Source organism: Ornithodoros turicata, chromosome 3 (genome assembly GCF_037126465.1).
Source record: "Ornithodoros turicata isolate Travis chromosome 3, ASM3712646v1, whole genome shotgun sequence".
In the NCBI taxonomy this organism is placed as follows: Eukaryota; Metazoa; Arthropoda; class Arachnida; order Ixodida; family Argasidae; genus Ornithodoros; species Ornithodoros turicata.
Genome location: NC_088203.1, coordinates 67,873,337 through 67,890,697, shown reverse-complemented (window position 1 = coordinate 67,890,697; position 17,361 = coordinate 67,873,337). Strand labels below are relative to the sequence as shown.

The window sequence follows — 17,361 nt, the reverse complement described above, 5'->3', positions numbered from 1 at the left end:
CTCAGAGGGAAATGTTACCAACAACTAGACCAGCTTCCTTGCATTTTCTTTTGTTGTTCTTCGACTAACTTGTGTTTCCTTTCATACATAGATCCTATGCAAGATGAGCGTCTTGGAGCCTTATGGTGAAGAGATGAACATATGGATTGAGAAAGTTTGTCTAGCCCAACTTGGGCAGCATACAGCACTGGTGAATCTTATCATTACAGCTGTGCAGCTTCTCTTGAATGACCCCAACACGTACAATGATGAAGTAATGCAGTGCATAACAGAGTCCAATGCACTTGAGAGACAGAGCAGTGTTGACCTTTGGGGTATGCATATTTAATTGATTGAATCATTATGCACTACTGTAACTGTTAATTGTGAATCACATTTTTTTTGCTTTATCATCAGATGTTCTTCGAAGCAACACTGAATGTAGGGTTAATACACAGGAGTTGGACATATCTGATTGTGGGTGAGTTTCAGCAAAGCTTGTTTCGTGATACTGTGTACTGGGACGTTCTCATAATATTAAAAACTGGATAACAGTTGTTTGAAATTTTGAAGATTTATTTAAGTTATGCATTATTTGATGATCCTCTCAAATCGATTAACAAAATGAGAACGCATTTAAAATTTTCAATTGACCTTTTTCACAACTATCTATGCGCGACCTTGGAGCGCCAGACAAGGTTATCTTTGTATTGAACTAACTAGTCTGCTCCACTTGAAGACCAGTTTTGGTCCTTTATGCTGCCCACGTGGGTCTGCTGGCACACCAAGGGTGGTTTGGTAGAGAGCCTCTAGGATATGTGAGTCTGAAAAAGGTCCATTGTTGCATTCCAAACTGGAACTCACTAAGTATTCTTGAAAACAGCTAGGGGATATGCACTGCAATTGTTTTACAACCTACCGTAAATGTAGTTTATTGTGGTTTTGACTAGATTATTCATTATTTAAAATTTTGAAAAATGAAAATGAATACTTGGTTGTTTGAGAAGCCTTTTGAATCATATTTGATTTTAAAATATTTGACAAAATTTCGCTACTAATTTTCCAAACATAATAAAACTTAATTCCCTCAAAAACAATGCATTCATGCAGTTGGCACCTTGTGGGACAAACATTGAATGGAATGGAAACAGAAGCTAGTAGAAGCTAAACAGAAACAAATTACCCAGGTTGCTGTCAGCCTTATAGACGGTCATTTGTAAAGCCAACAAACATGCTTTTGCAGCCATGCACTAAAAGCACTGCAGCCACAACCTGATTCACTAATTTTTCTTATCTTATTGTTATAAGGCTTGTGTATCATATCTCATCAAAGTACAAACCTGCAATGCGACATCCAAGCGCATTTTCACCATTGCAGTCTTGCATGCATTACATTGTGTTGCAGTCCTCATAACCAGTGCTGTTGTACTCAGCAGTCCATTCCTCTTGATGGCTCCTTTTTCAAAGTGTGATGATGCCAATGTAATGTCATTTCCTGCACAACACTGAAAACTTTGAAATTACACAAAACTTGTTTGGCGTGATATGCTGTGATATGTAAGGATTGAACCTCCGACTGTAGTATTACTAGAAACTATATTTACTAAATTGCGATTCTGTTAACTCTTAGATGGCTGCATCTGTGCAGTTAGAGCTGCAGAACTTGGGATGATTGCATTTTGTGCACTCCTTCATGTCACAGTGTGCAATGACATATTGGGATGCATTGATTGCAATGGTATTGGCTTTACATGTGGCCACAATGTACAGCAAATGTAGAATTTATCTGACGTTTTCTTTCTGTGAGAATTTGTGAATCTGCTTTAATGGCATGACTATGTTGCCATTGGTGTACTTTTTCACTGTATTATTTATGCTTCAGGAGATACTTCAGTCCTCTGCTTCCAGCCATACTGGAATCCTTCCAATCTCTATCAGAGCCTGGTATGTGTCATATTGTTCAGGCATTTACTTTGCATGTGGCGTTACACTAGACAAACATGGCTCACATGTGTCGCATCTCTTTCTCACTATTCTTTGATGCAGTCTGCAGGCAATACATTGACGCAGTGGTTGTAGAGATCTTGCACATTCAGCAGCAGCCTGGAGCACTGTGCATGTTCTTGGAGAACAGTGCTTCCCAGTTACCTTCATCCATCCGGTGTTACATAGAAATATTGTCTGAAGGGGGAGAGAAGCATACTACAAAGGTTTGTATATGCATGTAGCACATTTCTTTTGGTTTAGCATATTACCATATTTACTTGCATATAAGATGCACATTTCTTTACCCAAAGAACATTGTGCTATTGAGAGGGTACATTCAGTACGGGGGGGAATTGGAACCCGAAACGTAACTCCTGTTTTATTCCGAGATATTCACAGTGATCTCCCCAGAATCAAACGTCGCGATTCTGTGTCATCATCGCGATTTATTCGGAGATATCTGCGGCAATCTTCCACATCAAATTGCCTTCTGTGCTATCAAGCATGGACTCCTCAATATCCATCACATTTGTCATTCAGCACTCTGGCGCTCCATATCATTCACTGCATGTTACTAGCAGCTGTACCAGCGCAATATGCTGGCTGGCGCTGCGCGAGACGTTTTAGCTGTGCTACTAAAGTCTGGGTGCGTTTAATGTGCGGGGAGCAAAAAAATACCAACATTTCGGCACTCAAGTTGGGATGCGTTCAGTATGTGACTGTGTCCAGTAGGCAAGTAAATACGGTAATGTACATGTCCCATACACCAGTGGAGACGAGAACTTGTTTTGGGTTGTGTTCCACAATGTGACTGCATCTATGCACGTGTAGCAGCATATACATACAACAGAGGCACTGTGAAAGCCTGTGTTTGTTGAGTTTGCACTTGTGAGCTGTAAATGTTCTGCACACTGGATGCCGTGCCTTGTTCATGAAGAAAACGTAACAGACATTTAACACCAGTTAATAATTAGTATTGTTCATTATGTTTGATGACTTCTAAGCTCATGGAAATGATAAGTACAGTTGCCAAATGAATGTCAGAACTCGGCAGGGTTGCCTTCGTTACGCAAATCACCAAGGAAACAGCAGAAAAGCAACTGGCGACATTTTTAAATCGTTTCAGACCGAAATCACTTCTTTATTGCAGGCCAAGATCACAATGCTTGCATCAGGGAACACCAAAAGTATTTGTACTGAAAGCAAAGGATAGAAGGGGGGCGGCTGTGACCATAACAAGAAAGTGGAACTGGACGCAGTTTTTATCTATACCAGGGGTCAGGAGCCCACGGGCCGCATGTGACCCAGTTGCGCTGCTGTCGCCGTCCAGCGCAGACCAAGCGCGCGACAAAGAAGGGTGGTGCTTATGGTGCACGAGTTGTTGTTGGTTATGGGCCTAAGGAGAGGTTATGCAAGACTGGGCTGACTTGGCAGAGGGTGGGGCATGACAAGCAAATTCCCCAGGCAGAAGCGCGTGTTGCCTTTCCCGCTCTTAATAAAGTTAACGAAAGGCGTTTGTTGTACATACACTTTTGCCATAACTTTGTTAATGCAACAAGCCATGGAAAATGCAAGCTTTCAGTATATTATGCTTTCAAGTAATACTTAAAGGAATTTTCAGCTTGTTCCAACACTTAATAATTACGGCAGGGTAATTTAGACTTGCTTTGAAATGGTTTCAAATGTGTTCTGTGGCCTCTGGAAAAAAATCGACGTTGGGGGGGAATGTGGCCGTTAGGATCGCAAAGGTTCCTGTGGGCCTATTCCGATCTATGTCAGTAGCGCGAACGTGTCGTTCGGGAGCGAGAACACGTGGTATGTGACGCAACGTAACCAGGGTGTCTACCAACCTGGAAAACAGTGAATTGTCAGGGAATTTGGCAAAAAAGCAGCTGAAGTCAGGGAAAATCGCAGACAAGTGCCGTGATGATGCGTGGCGAATTGCGAGTGCCGACCGGTGGTCGAGAGGCGATGCCGCAGCAACGTTACTGCGAGTAGCAGTTCACCAGTATGACAAGCTCTGACGCAGAAAAGTAAGTTCCCTTTTGTTTTTGTCAGGGAATTCGCTTGAAATAGTCAGTGAAAACCTGGAAAAGTCAGGGAATTTGAAGGCTGCAGTTTGGTAGACACCCTGCGTAACGCTATCGAAGAGAATTTGGTATTCTCTGTGCTCTAAACGCGTTGCCCGTGAGCGACGGTGTCGCTCAACGCGTTAAAGCGTTTAGAGAGCGACGGCGTTGCTCACGGGAACGACAGCGCCCACCCTGTCGATATGGTGGATGATACTGTCGTTAAGCGGAGCAAGAGCTCTCAAGACGGCTGCAAGTTACTTCGCGTGGCTAAACACAATCACGGTTGGCGCCGGTGTTTAGATCAGGCGAAACGGGTTTGTATCAGATGAAACGTCTTTATTGAAACCACTTTGCCACAGAGACAATTCTCCACTATCATACATATCAAACAATACATAAAGGTCTGCCTAAAGCTTACACTTCTCCACTTGTTCACTGTCCTGACAGCTCCTTCTCTGGGAATTTAATGTGCCCACTGATTCTAATTGCGTGTAGGTCGTCCGCAAAAAGTCTGTGACTAAACCGCCGTGCTCTATCACGAACAGCAACACAATTTGATATTATTTGTGCGTTGAGCGAGACGTGCGAGACTTCTCCATCGTCAATGCATCGTTGTCGTCTGCTCCCAAAATAAGACATTCCGCGTGATTCTCCTCCTGCTACACTATTGGCTCAGAGTGCGACATCTCGTTCCCAGACGTCTTAACCTCTAACGACAGTCAACAAACCAAGCGCACTGTCATTAAAAGCTACATGGGAATGCCAAAAGGTGCAGCTGTCGTTCCCGTTGCTCGTTATCATCTTCTACCGATACTCCTCTATCGACACCGTCGCTGCCGCTCTACAGCGGCTCGGAATAGGGCCCCTGACCCTTGAGCTGTACCCTCGAGACAACAGCCAGTGATGGGCAAAGTACCTCAAAATTATACTTGAAGTACCTAGCACCTGTTGTACTTTAGTACAATACAAAGTACCATACTACAAATGTACTTAAAGTAAAGTATTCTTGTGCAAATTATTTTAAAGCACTCATCAAGTATATTACAAATTTAGATCGTAATGCTGGACGTATTGCACTTTCTAGTGACAAAGCATGAGCTAATAATGTTCCGACTGTTATCTTTAGAAAACTTTTAGCTAGCATTTTTGCGATGTGCTAGTTAGAAAACATAGGGGATCTACAGCTGACTCATTAATATGAACCTAAAGAAGTGATTTTGCGCCGAAATTTTGGGCACTGGTGTACATAACTCTATGAGGTCTGGGGCTGTCCTGTGACGATGTCTGAATAATCGAGCACGTCTGTAAAAACGACATCCGAGAAAATTGGTCGACAACTGTACCACACCTGCTATGGCATTGAATTTGTTTTCCTATTTGTGAGAAGTAAAAGGATCAAATTTGAAAAGTAACCTCTCTACTTACAATATGCACTCTTGCAGGTGTTCTTTGTGCAGTTGAATGGTTGTACTGTCATGATTTTAGGATGTAGTTTTCTGCATGGTAATTTAGCAGTTTACTATGCTTGTGAAGCAGATTTCATAGTTCTGCTATGCCACTGGCCACACTACAAACCCATCTGATCAACTTTTCATTGTGGAATACATTGCCCTTTTCTTCAACTATTAAGAATTCTTATCACTGAATGACGTCATTCTGTGACTGAATCATGAAGTGCTGTTGTTTTGCTTACCAGCATTTTTGTCCTCACAATTCTGTATGGCAGACGAGAGTGACCCCTTTAATCTACATGATTGCTTTTGTGGACAAACTCTAAAAGCAGCCTTGAGACTCCCTTCAAACAAGATTGTTCTGATATGTTATAGTGGGATATTATACAAACAGATGAGACAAGACTTGCCTTTTGAGGCTTGTCTCATCACCTGTCTGTCCTTTGTGCATATCTCCTGAGACTCTGGGAAATGTTACCATCAAGTAATGTTTGTTTCAGGATCCTGCTCTGCTTGAGCCCAATGCATTTTATGACCCCTTGGTGCCTAAATTGGGAAGCTATTTCATAAGGCAGATTGTTGCTGCAAGCAAGAAACGAAAGAGGAAGTCTATGAGCAGTGAGGTTGACATGGATGGCATAATGTCTGCTGTGAAGGACGCACCCAGAAAGAGCAGCCTGTTTTGTCAGATACTGTTCTATGTGAAGACCCTTTTTGATCATGAAGAGGTAAGTGCACTGCTTCATACATACTATAGTCTGATAAATCTGGAGTGACATTTTATTTGTGCATAGCACTACTGGAGTATCATTTCATATTCATTTAATTTATTTACTTTATAGACCCTTGAGGAGGGTATTACATAAAGGGGGAGTTGCATCCTGAATGCATACATATCCATAAAGGCGAAAGAAATAGAACACAAGAAACCTAATTCAATTACCATGAAATACCAGCAGAGAATTAGAGAACCAGTAGAGAATTAGAAGAGTTAGAATATTTACCAATTCTAACAAGCACATTTTTTAAAGAAAAATTGAGCCTAAAACTGCATGCGCATTAGAATTGAGTGCAAGCTATCCACTCGGCCCATCCCTCACTCTTTCAAAACGTGACGCACACAGAGGGATTCAGGGGCGCCGCAAGCGTCTGGAAGTCTGTTCTAAACTGTCGTATTTGTTCATTCAGTCCCGAAGCCCCAAGCCACAGGTGCAAACATACATCATTCTCTCGTCTTCAAGCTTTTTTTCTTGTTTTGCTGCCTGCTTGCTACGATGGCGTCCGTGGTTCCGAGATGCTTTTTGACGAGGAAAGACGCGTGGCTCGACCCGAAGTTGCATGCGCTCTACGGGTTTCGTACTGGTGTAAAACCGCGTTGTGAAGTGCCACGGCTTCGAAAACGTGTAGGCAGACAGTTGCGTGTTGCCACCCAAACACACGTCAACGGATTATCTGTGGCGGAGGCGCATTCTGATGGACCACGCAGTCCCGACTGTGAAAACAGTGATAACTACGGCATCGGATGACGAGCAATGGACGAGGACGTCGATCTCAAACGGTGGGGCGCCTAACGCGATATCGGCGGTTATGTAATCAAAAGCTTTCGACACACAGCTGCGTCAATTTAGAGCTAGATTAAATGCTTTTGCGCTCGCAACAAACGCGCATGTTCAGCGGCGTTCTACTTGTGGCGATCTACTTCGTGTACGCGAACCCGAGCGGCAAGTTCTCGAAAGCTCGTTCTTAACGATACTCTGATATAACGATCAGTTTTCGTGTTACCGTCAATATTGTTATAAACGGGCTCGACTGTATACTGGTCACACAAATTTCCTGTAGCTTTCCTGTTAGCTGTAGCTTTCACCTGTAGCTTCCCTGCAAGAGGTGAAGCCTGCTTTACGAAACTGCCCTAGCTGCAGGACTAGCAGAGACAGGCTTAAGTTTAGCTTAAGATAACGTCAACCCAAGTTTATTGTGCATATTTCGCATGAGGAAGGGGCTGCGTTCCTCCCGTGTGCAGTTTAGCAGCAGCAGTGGGGGATTTTAATTTGATGTCTGCCTTTAAAGACTTAAATAATGCCTACAGCCCAGAAACAAAAAGGGCGCCCTGTAACTTCCACAGGGCATGTATTGTAAGCTCCTTTATAACCTTCCTATAAAGTTCCTACAAACTCTGTAGATGCTGAAAGATCTTTCAGCAGGTATAAAATGATTGCAGGTAACAGACCTTTGTCTTTGTCGGAGGAGAACACAATATATCTTGTACCATATGTAATGCTGCACCACAACAGTGCTTTCAATCTAATTTTATCAAATATTGTTGTCCCCACATTATCCAACAAAAATAAAGTGTTTCCCATTTCGAGCAGCCGTCGACTACCTGCCGCAAAAACTTGCGGAATTTACAAGTCAGTGCTGCAGAATTTTCAATTTGCCGCAGCCGAAAACCAGGGCCCTTAATCATTGCACTGGGACATACATGTATGCGTACATCATACATACATACATACATACATCATACATACGTTTTGAGAGCTCATTGCTGATGGCCACTTGCGTATACACTTTTGCTTTCCCATGGATGAGCCGCGAGCATGGATTAGTTTCCACAATGTTGAAAGAATGACTGAGTGTTGCACGTGTGAAAAGCGGAGAGTGTGCTACCATGCGATTGGTCACAACTCAAAGCTAGACAGACCACACCGACTGTGCACACTTCTGGTATCGTACGTTTCTGTTGTCAAAAAGGAGAACTATGGTAACAAATGGCCTGAGTTAGTGTGGCTAGTCATTCGTTGTACCAGAATTTTTCAGGAATTCCATAGTACTAATGCAAACTTAGACGGTCGTGCCTTGCTCATTTATTTAACCAAAGTTTCTTTGGAATGGGGCAGTTTTCACAGAGATTGACTGTAACTAAAATTATGCCATCGGCATGTCATATTGAGATTTGATCTTGGGGCTGATATTGAGATCGTAAATGAGTGAACAGGAGTGCATACTTGTATAACTGCCAGCTGAGCTATTGTTGTACATTTGACTGTGACAAGAATTGTATAATTCAGCTACAGTATTGCTTGCACGTAATGAACACTGAGGGTGCTAATATTCATACCTGCCAACTCCCCCGATTCATCCGGGAGATTCCCGGATTCAGACCGGTTTGTACGATTGTACGACCGAGAAGCAAATCTCCCGGGAAATGCAGTTTCCCCCTCTATATCTCAAACACCTGCTTTTTCTCTGGGCGCACAGACGAAAACGTCAATCCTATACCAGCCCAATTGCCATCGGCATCGGTGCCGCTTCCCGGATCCTCTGTGTTACAGAGTTCAAGGGTTCTGGTTATGGTTCTAGTACTTCTAGTTTCCGGGCATTTCGTCCATGTTTTCAGGCGACAAAGGTGCCAATGCACGCTTTCGACCTCTCGTATTGCACATCATGGCTCAGTGTAAGCGCAACAAGTAACACGTGTTTCTGAAGCAATACACGGATGAATTGGGACGCGTGATCGAGTCCAGGAAGGGCACCATGTGTTCTGCACAGTTCACGGTTGCGACACCAGCATTCCGCGTTGAGGGTGGACCGCTTTGCAGCGTCGGGAGTTAGAAACACGGGGGGAGGATTGTGCTTTGAACTAAGTCTATTGCAGTTGGTGAAATGGGAAACCGCGCACAAGAGCTCATGATTAGAGCCTGAAGTTTTAGGGTTTTACCCGATTCTTCCCCGAATTTGCACCCTGAATTGAAGGTTGCCTATTTAGGGTGAAACCCGATTTTTACCCGGCAACCTGCCCTCACTGGGACATCTGTAGAAGGCACTAACTTAATTGTTTAGCAGCAAATGCAGTTACATCACCGTTTGTATCAAACCACTACGGTTAGTGTGAGTAGCTGAGCCCGATTTCTCCCCAAATTTAGCGTACTGGAAGTTTTTCCACCCGAATTCGCATGAATTTAGTGCACACGTTTATTTACCCGATTTTTACCCCCCAAATTTCGAAAAAAATATTTCCCGAAAACTTCAGGCTCTACTCATGATATATGCGAGCTGAACTGACCACAGCGATGTACAACTGTGAGTGATGGTATTATGCAAGCTACTTTTTTAATGACTCGTTAACTAACTTGTTCAACAACTATTATGTTTAAGCTCTCCTGGGAAGACCAGATGGACTTTCGAATTTCAGACACATTACCAAGGCAGTGCTGAACAGGCAGTGTTGAATGTGAGGGCAGTTCAGAATTGCAAAGAGAACAGAGACATGGTTTTGTGTCCGAGCCTTGTCACAGCTTGACACCCAGAGAGTTTCTTGGAGAGGGCAAAGTCTGGTGCTGAAAAACTTGTGCCCGATGAGCCTGCTGGGGGAAGTGTGCTCCTGTTACATATGCAAATAAAAGCCACCCAACATCGGCTTTCTCCTACCCCCCCCCCCCCCCCAACCCCGCTTTTTGAAATCTCACTAATTTGGATGTCCTCAAGTCGGCAGGTATGGATATTATTAAATGTTGAAATGCATCAGTCACAGTTTATGCTACACGGGAACTATGCTCTGTTACACACAATTTGGGTGATAATTCCCAAGATTGTGTGGACCGATGTTAGTGATAATATAAGAGAGCCATGCAGTTTTACTGTTTTAATGTGTATTTTTGATGATTTAGAATTTACTATTTTCAGCTATTGTCCTTGATGCCAGAATATTTAGGATTGCTTAAAGCTATCCTAGAATCCAGCTTCGACGCGAGTGATATACCCAGCCAGGACATCTTGCATCTCCTAAACCTCTTGCTTCGCCATGAGACGACACTCACCTGGTACCTCAATGTAGGGGCCCTGGACACAGCATACCAGTCTTCTACTCTGGAATACACACAGCTCATTCTGGACACAGTACTGCTTGCTCGTCGAGTACGTACGAAAACCTATTTGTAGCTTTTGAAAGACACGAGGTGTAATTCCTGCTGCAACTGTTGCTTGTGGGGTTAACGTTCTTCCTTGAATGATGAACAGGGGATTGTGATATTTGCACCCTCCAGTGATGAAAGTGCTGCGCCATTTGTGCCAAACTGCGCCAATCATGGGGTGCTGCACCATCTTGTGCCATAGAGAGTGCTTTGCTGCATTTGCACCAATTTTGTGCCAAAGCGTGGAGCAGGCAAGGTCGTGCATGTCACGAGAAAACGAAACCTGAAGTAAACAAGGCGAACCAGTGTTTGACCAAATTTAAACGTGAGAGGGAGCCGTCGCAGCTGCTCCAGCTAGGCCTAGTCTAGCCCTAGCCAAGCAGTTTCAGGACGCACATGTGCACGGTCACGTTGACACTCCAATGACTGTGCTGTTCGTTTTATGTTATTTTTTGTGTTTAGTCCAAGTTCAAGGAAATGTTGCCAACGTCAAGTATACACCAATTAGCTTGCATTTTGCTTCTATGTTCATCGCTATCCAACTGAGAGGCACGAGGTGATCTCCATGCTAAGACTGATTTTCGATCCCTAAGGGTAGCTCGGCATGTCTGTACAGATATCGGTTAAACCAATTTTTGATGGTTACTGTAACTTGCTACCTTTGAGGATCGCTAGGCTCTTAGGCAACGAAACACAATGTGTACGTGGACATGCAGTTTACCCCCGCTATGCACAGACTCCTCGGAAGCAGGTTAGGCTTGTGAGTCCCCGATATCACGCCTTGAAGTTGAATGGAAACTTGCCCAAGACACAACGAAACTGAAATTAACGTGGAAAACGCTCATTCCACATCATAAATTAGTAACCATACACGCCCTGCGCCCTTCGACGGAGGATTGCGAAGCTGCACCATGCTGCGCCAAAACTCGATTTTTTTCTGCGCCAATAGTTTGCGCCATAATGCTTTGAGGCACTTCCATCACTGACCCTCCCACTTGTTGTACCCATTTGTTTGTATATTCATCATACTGCAGCTTGTCTTAATCAGAGGTGCCGTTTATTTCAGAGGTGCACTTCAACTGCCTTAGCAGCGATCACGGATCCTCTCTGCCTGTTGAAGGACAAAACTGTGCTTTCCATTTCATCCGGAGGGGCAGCCTTTTGTAACCTTTGGAGTAACATTGTGAGAGCATTTGCCACAATGTTCAGTGAACATGACATAGTTGTGCTATTGGAAGATATGCTGGCACTGCCTGGAGATCTCTCCTTAGATGCCACAAAAATGCTGATGACAGAACTGAGTGCAAGGTCTCCTAGACGGGAGCAGACACATGCATACTTGTCAGCTGCAGCTATCAATAAGGCTGTTGCTATGAAGCTTATGTTGGACGAGGAAGATGTCAACATGGACAAAGATGAATTTGGGAACGCCGTCCTGCATCTGTTCATGTCTCACCCCAGTTATTGTGCTGCCGTGGAACCCGGTAAGGCTAATCTTTTCTCTTCCTTGGTAGACACCAGGAAATGGAGCTCTAGGTCATTCCTTAGTTGCTGGTTATTGCTTGCAAGGATTTGCAATGTGCTGCCCAATATTTAAAAATTTGATGTTTTGAATCTTTTGAAATACAGTTCAATATTTTTGATGAAACTGAAAATCACCACACTTTTGTGCGATAAATAGAGTAACTCACTAAACCGAGCATGCCGAGAAAAACTGTCCAAGTACATTCTAGGCTATGTCGTTTTGTCGTAAGACTGGCGTAGGAAATACAAAAGGCACTCTTATTCTTGAATGTAACACAAGTTTTATTGAGTACAAATGTCATCGCCACACATAAGTTTTGCCTCAGCTGTCCAAGCACAGAACATCCGTAAGTCGCGTCTAGTGACATCTTTACTCCCTTTGACGTGACATTGCAAGTTTCTCATGAACTGACAAAGCTTTTCTTTTCGGACTGCACTGATCACAAAACACCACAGGAAACAGACTGAAATACAAAAGTGACTGGAGAGAAACCGCGTGGCTTCCATAGCAAAAGTAATAGGATGAATTCCCGATTTGCCGATTGCATCTTTCTACATACAGCATTAATAGCCAATAAGACTATTGTGACATTGACGTTACCCCGCCCTCCCTCTTATCGGGTGCAGTGCTACTCTTCCCTCACTTGGGGAGCAGCACATGTGGCGCTGGAACAGAGTTTCAGGCTTTTAGTGTGTGCAGACTTCGCTACATAGAACATGCCGAACCATGACAGTTCATTAAATAAAGCACCAAAGTGTCTTGACCTCTGTGGGGAAGTGTATGTGCATCACAAATCAGTTAAACCTTTATATAACTAAGTCAATAAAATCCGCTATTTACTTCGTTAAACTGAAATTTTGTTACATCGAAAATGGCCACCTAGTGTGCAGAAACTTAGCTCTAGACACGAGTAGGCACTTATATGTACCATGTTTATTTCCGTTGAAGTAGTCCATGAGCTTCGTTTGTACTTTATTTTCAACAAGTGTCACACAGCACAGCGCCTCAGGGCAGCATGTCGCGGGCGCTCGGAACCTCACACACATCTTCCACGCCATTGGCTTCCTCATAATCTTCTGGAGGGCTTCCAACTACTTCTTTCACGATGGATTTGTTTGTTCTTTTAACGCAGCATGAATGCAGCCCTTCACCGTCGAGAGCAAACTCTGGAGTATGCCATATCTGTTAGCGACGTCCTTCTTCCTTTCACCTTTCTCTATCACGTCCAAGATATTTTGCTTGTCCTCCAGTGAAAGCACTTTCTGTTTACCGGGCTTGTCCATTGTGAAAGAAGTCAAGCCTTACCCGATAGAGGAAGTTCTGCCCAGGTGGTGGATAAGGCAGTTCTTCACTTATAAAGAAGGCAGAAGTCTGTCAACGGGCCAATGGGCGTCTCAATTCAAAATTCTGCCCCCCCTTTTTACCACTATCATACATCTCCCTTCTTATTATAGGCAACATCAACCTGCGACTCAGTGCTGCTGATTACAGGGAACCGTAAATTTTGCGATCACGTGTTAAAGAAATTAATAAAGCTTCATATTCACAATTTCTTTCTCTTTATTTTTTTGTTTTTGTTTTAGTAAATGTTTTCTTGTGGACAATGGTTTCACCTTCATCTGAATGCCAAGTCATTAAATTCCGAGCGCCTCTGAAAGATCTTGAATGTCTTTAAAAGTCCGAGAACAAAAATGAAAAGAGAGCCCACAACAGGCAACCAATAAAATTACCTGCATTCTGTGGCAGCTGACAGCTACTCCAAAGAGAAAACTAAAGAACAACAATTGCCAACAATAAGGATAAGGACCACACGTGGAAACAGCACGCGGCACTCACTTTCTGCAGAGTTTTAAGGTCACCCCGTGCCGAGACAGCAAAGCACAGTCACCCCAAAACAGAACCCCAGAAGTTTCATGTAGCTCTATCTAAGGGGGTGGCCGTTACATTTCGCAGAGGGACATAAACCTCTCCCATTATCCCGTCTAGGGAACCTTGTCACCTTCTGCTAGGATAACTCACCTAGCAAAATTTGCAAAATGCAACGATGCAAAACTGCAAATGATGCAAAATTTCCGGAAATTTTGAATTGCTCGAAAAGAAAACGGTTTCTTTCGGGGCTTTTTCCGAAAAAATGGAAACAAATGTGGTTACTGCTGAGTCGATGCATTGCCGCCAAACCACAGCATACAATGAGCTAGAAGCTTTAGTAGTAGGCATAAATGCAGAGCAGAGCATCCCATGAGACTGCTGTCTACTCAGCGATAGGTAATTAGAACAACCTGTCCACTCCGACCAAAACTCTGACATTATGTAAATGCAATGGCGATTGTTTGGAGCGGCCAGACGGAGCACTAACTTGGTGGTTGCTGGCGGATTAGAGGCACCTAAGGCACTGTTGGCGGGTTGGAATGCATCAAAGGCACAAAAATTTACGTTTTTGAATTTTGTCACCTGGAAATTTTGGGCTATTTTTCCGGAGACAAGGAAAAAACCCGAAAGAAACTGGTTTTTCCCCCCAATTTTTTTTTTCCGGGGCTTCGCATCTCTAGACTCACCTAGGAAAGCCGTGCTCTTCCTCCTCCTCTTGTAAGCTGGGTCACGTGCCGAGGAGGTTGGCGCAAGAGGGAGTGAGGAGGAAGAAGCCAGACCGATCTGGGAAAGGATAGTCGGGCGTTATACAGGTCTCAACAAAAGTTTACGGAACACGCGAGCGGTGAATTTTCTCCTCTGTGCAACACTCTACCAGCGAACCTAAAAGGGCTCGTTGACTCTTTCAGAGGGGTAAGCAAGTGCGCTGGTAGCGACACACTGGGGTGGTTTCCGTATGGCTTGTATGTGCTCAAATTTGAATTGGTGTCGCTGCCAGCGCTCTCCTCCACCCCTCTGAACGAGTGAACAAGCCCGCTTTCACTTGCCTCTGGGGTGTCGCACAGAGGAGAAAGAACACCGCTCATGTGTTCCGTACACTTTTGTCGAGACCTGTACCTGTTTCACCCTGAAGCGGCTTGAACACCAAGAACAACTGAATCTTGCTCTTCTTGCTCTTTGCATAAGGCGTATAATGCTTTCAGTCGTGGACTTGCCGCGTCTAACCATGTGGAAACTACTCTTCTTAATTGTTATCACTACTTTGAGAACTCAGCATCACAGAGTGAATGTTTGAAGTTTAGTCAGAATGGATTTGGTGTACCTTAAATCATCTTTCTTCACCACATGATTTCGTGCTGGCTGACACTTGGTCCAGCTCTTGATCCAGCAGTTTCCAGTGCTGAAAGCAGTATTACTGTCTGACAGCAGGTCTCTATCTGGTGTGCTATAAAATCATCTGATACAGTCATCGAATGACAAGAAGTTCATGGACAAGGTGCTTCTTCTGCGCAGTTGTGCGAACGTTTTTGTGGGATTTCCGACTCTGTTCTGCTGGACTGAGCTTCTGCTGCACATGCTTTCCTCCCAAATGGAAAAGCTAGAAAAAATGATCCTGCATCGTTTTTTTTTGTGTACAGTTGCTTACTGAGACAAGTCCGGTGTGGCATTGAAGCCCGTTGACATATACCTGTCAGAAAACTGGAAAGAAAGCGTAGTAATCGGTGCCGACACAGAGGCCGCAGTGTACACATTGACACCTGAAGAGAAACAATACTCCAGGCTTGTGTTACATTGCAGTTGTGTTTCCAGACGGTAATGCATAGTTTGGAACAGCCTCATTGATTAGCGCAGTAAAACTGTCATCCCCGACGATGTTATATGGCTGTGCTCATCATGCGTGGTTGTTTCTGCACGCATTTGTGTTCAGCCCTTCTTTCATTTCACAGCAAACATCTGCGCGCGGGCCTAAGAAAAAACTCGCCAGTCGCAAGCAAAATCGCTTCATGCAGTTCGGGCTTTATGCTATATGTGTCTTGCTATCATCTGTAACAAGAGTTAGTGCAGTTTCAATGACTTTGCAGCGCTATTGTCGTCCTTGTTGGCACTTTTAACATAGGGTCGCACAGCGCCAGAGTTCGAGAAGCTATGTCGTCACGTCTCGCCCTCGATTATCGCTGTCATCGCACGCAGATATGTTTCTATTATACAGAGTGTTTCATGAAAATCCCCCGGCTGAATAATTTGGAAACGGCGCCACCTATTGGGAAACTTTTTTTCGGTTAGCATCCTTGATGCGCTGGCCACAAACTGGCTGTTCAGTTTCTCATTTGCATGCGCTCGTTAATTGAATAAACAACCCGACTTTTTGTTTTACTTTGCCAGGTCTTCGTACCTGTGCCGTAGCAATGGTCACTCTGAGACAGTGCCAAACCAGTAAAAAATAGCTTAGACTATTAGTGGTTTTTTCGAGTAATTAACTGGTTTCGGTTTACAAATTTCTTGCGTGCAGCAGTGGAGAAATGGGCTCTTTCTAAGCTATCCTGCGCTCAAATTTGTGTTCACCTGCTTGCATTGGTGGCGGGGGAGCAGCAAGATAAGGAACAGCCACGAGCGACAGTTTGATATGGCTTCTTGTTTTCTACTAAACTCGTAAACAGGATTGCGGTTTTGTCATTGTATGGGCCAGACAGTGTGCCTTTATCGCCATAATGACAATCGCTTGCCAATGGCGATAAAACTGTTTGTGGTTTTATAAAAATAAATTATTTCTGCCTAGCCATCCATCTAGAGATAGTACACTTTAATGCAATGATTATGGATTGCGTATTTCGCTACAAAAGGCCTCATCCAGTGGCAATGCTACCCACGTTAATAGCAACCTACATTTGTCTTGCGCGAAATATCTTTATCGCCTTTGGCAAGTGGTTGTCATTATGACGATAAAGGCGCACTGTGTGGCCCATCAAATGACACGACCACAATCCTGTTTACGAGTTTAGTAGAAAACGAGAAGCCATATCAAACCCTCGCTCGTGGCTGTTCCTTATCTTGCGGCTCCCCCGCCACCAATGCAAGCAGATGAACACAAATTTAAGAGCAGGATAGTTTAGCAAAAGAGCGCATTCCTGCACTGCTGCACGCTAGAAATTTGTAAACCAAAACTAGTTAATTACTCGAAAAAGTCACTAAAAATATGTTTGAAGTAAGTAAAAGTAAAGCTATGTTTTTACTGGTTTGGCACTGTCTCGGAGAGACCACTGCTACGTATCAAGACCCAGCGAAGTAAAACAAAAAAGTCAGGATGTTTATTTAATTAACGAGGACATGCAAATGAGAAACTGAGCAGTCAGTTTGTGGGCGGCGCATCTAGGATGCTAACAGAAAAAAGTTTCCCAATAGGTGGCACCATTGTCAAATTATTCAGTCAGGGGATTTTCGTGAAATACCCTGTATATAGTTAACTACCACGAATCAAAACCGGAATTTCACCGAACTAGGCTTGACACAAATGTTCAGAGTTCATTGGCAGTCCACCAAGGGCCCGACTGTGTTGACGGTGCATGCGTACCGTG

General features: G+C 43.9%; 1 protein-coding gene across 1 annotated transcript in view; it reads left to right on the top strand.

Annotated features, from left to right (window-relative positions):
- LOC135388571 (nucleolar pre-ribosomal-associated protein 1-like) overlaps positions 1 to 17,361 on the top strand; it is a 179,082-nt gene that overhangs the window by 89,086 nt on the left and 72,635 nt on the right. Inside the window, exons 14-20 of the mRNA XM_064618192.1 lie at positions 92 to 314; positions 397 to 460; positions 1,862 to 1,923; positions 2,026 to 2,189; positions 5,989 to 6,216; positions 10,169 to 10,399; positions 11,462 to 11,879. Coding sequence (XP_064474262.1) covers positions 92 to 314; positions 397 to 460; positions 1,862 to 1,923; positions 2,026 to 2,189; positions 5,989 to 6,216; positions 10,169 to 10,399; positions 11,462 to 11,879 — 1,390 coding nt within the window. The remainder of the gene's footprint in view (positions 1 to 91; positions 315 to 396; positions 461 to 1,861; positions 1,924 to 2,025; positions 2,190 to 5,988; positions 6,217 to 10,168; positions 10,400 to 11,461; positions 11,880 to 17,361) is intronic.